The sequence below is a fragment of the Cyprinodon variegatus genome, unplaced genomic scaffold (genome assembly GCF_000732505.1).
Source record: "Cyprinodon variegatus isolate N-32 unplaced genomic scaffold, C_variegatus-1.0 Scaffold47, whole genome shotgun sequence".
Taxonomy (NCBI): Eukaryota; Metazoa; Chordata; class Actinopteri; order Cyprinodontiformes; family Cyprinodontidae; genus Cyprinodon; species Cyprinodon variegatus.
The window spans coordinates 1132741-1133598 of NW_015150500.1; the positions used below are offsets into that span (position 1 = coordinate 1132741).

Genomic DNA, 858 nt, shown 5'->3' on the forward strand with positions numbered 1-858 from the left:
TTTCTTACTATAAAAAAAAAAGTTTATTTTTTTCTTTTCGATGTCATTTTGCCTTTATTTTGCCATTTCTCCAGCGCTCATTCTTTTGTCGTCTGACTGATGACAAAAAATCAGAGGAGTTCTTCCGAGTTTTCTACAACCGTATGAAGTCGGCTCAGCAGGAAATCAAAGCAACAGTGACCGTAAACACCAGCGATTTAGGAAACAAAAGAAGAGACGATGACAGCCAGGACAGAGATGTCCCCACTCGCAAAAAAGGTTGGCTTTTATCTGCTAATGAACTTATATTAGGATGTTTGTTTGATACCTAACTGTAAATTGATGGTCACCTATATTATGATTCTTTCATTTCAAAATTTTTATGTAGCTCGAGATTCAACTGTAGCGATGACAGAAGATGTGAAAGAGCAGTTAATAGAGGCTTCATCTGCAACCAAGAAAGCCTTCAATTCTTACAGACGAGAAGCTGACCCAGAGGACCATGGCTCCTCAGCAGATGGCCTGCCCAGCACTGGGGCCAACAATCATGAGGAAAAGATGAGCTTTGTGGTTGTTATCATGCAGCCCATTCTTCGCTTCTTGCAGCTACTGTGTGAGAACCACAACCGTGACCTGCAGGTGGGACACACTGACAATCATACGGGGTTGAGTCTGTTCTTTAGACATCTAATATGTGGATATCTAATGTACGGATTTTAAGAGAGATTCTGTTAGTATCATATTGAACCTATATTATAAAACGTAAGGTGGTGAATAATTGTGACTTTTCAGAAAAACACAAAATTTTTTGGGTGACCCCAAAGTTTTAAACAGAAGTATATATATATATATATATATATATATATATATATATATATA

At 37.5% G+C, this 858-nt stretch overlaps 1 protein-coding gene across 5 annotated transcripts in view; it reads left to right on the forward strand.

Annotated features, from left to right (window-relative positions):
• LOC107082111 (inositol 1,4,5-trisphosphate receptor type 1-like) overlaps nt 1-858 on the forward strand; it is a 113723-nt gene that overhangs the window by 84021 nt on the left and 28844 nt on the right. For all 5 annotated transcript variants that reach the window (XM_015370606.1, XM_015370608.1, XM_015370610.1 and 2 more), the window contains 2 exons: nt 75-258; nt 368-618. In XM_015370606.1, coding sequence (XP_015226092.1) covers nt 75-258; nt 368-618 — 435 coding nt within the window. The remainder of the gene's footprint in view (nt 1-74; nt 259-367; nt 619-858) is intronic.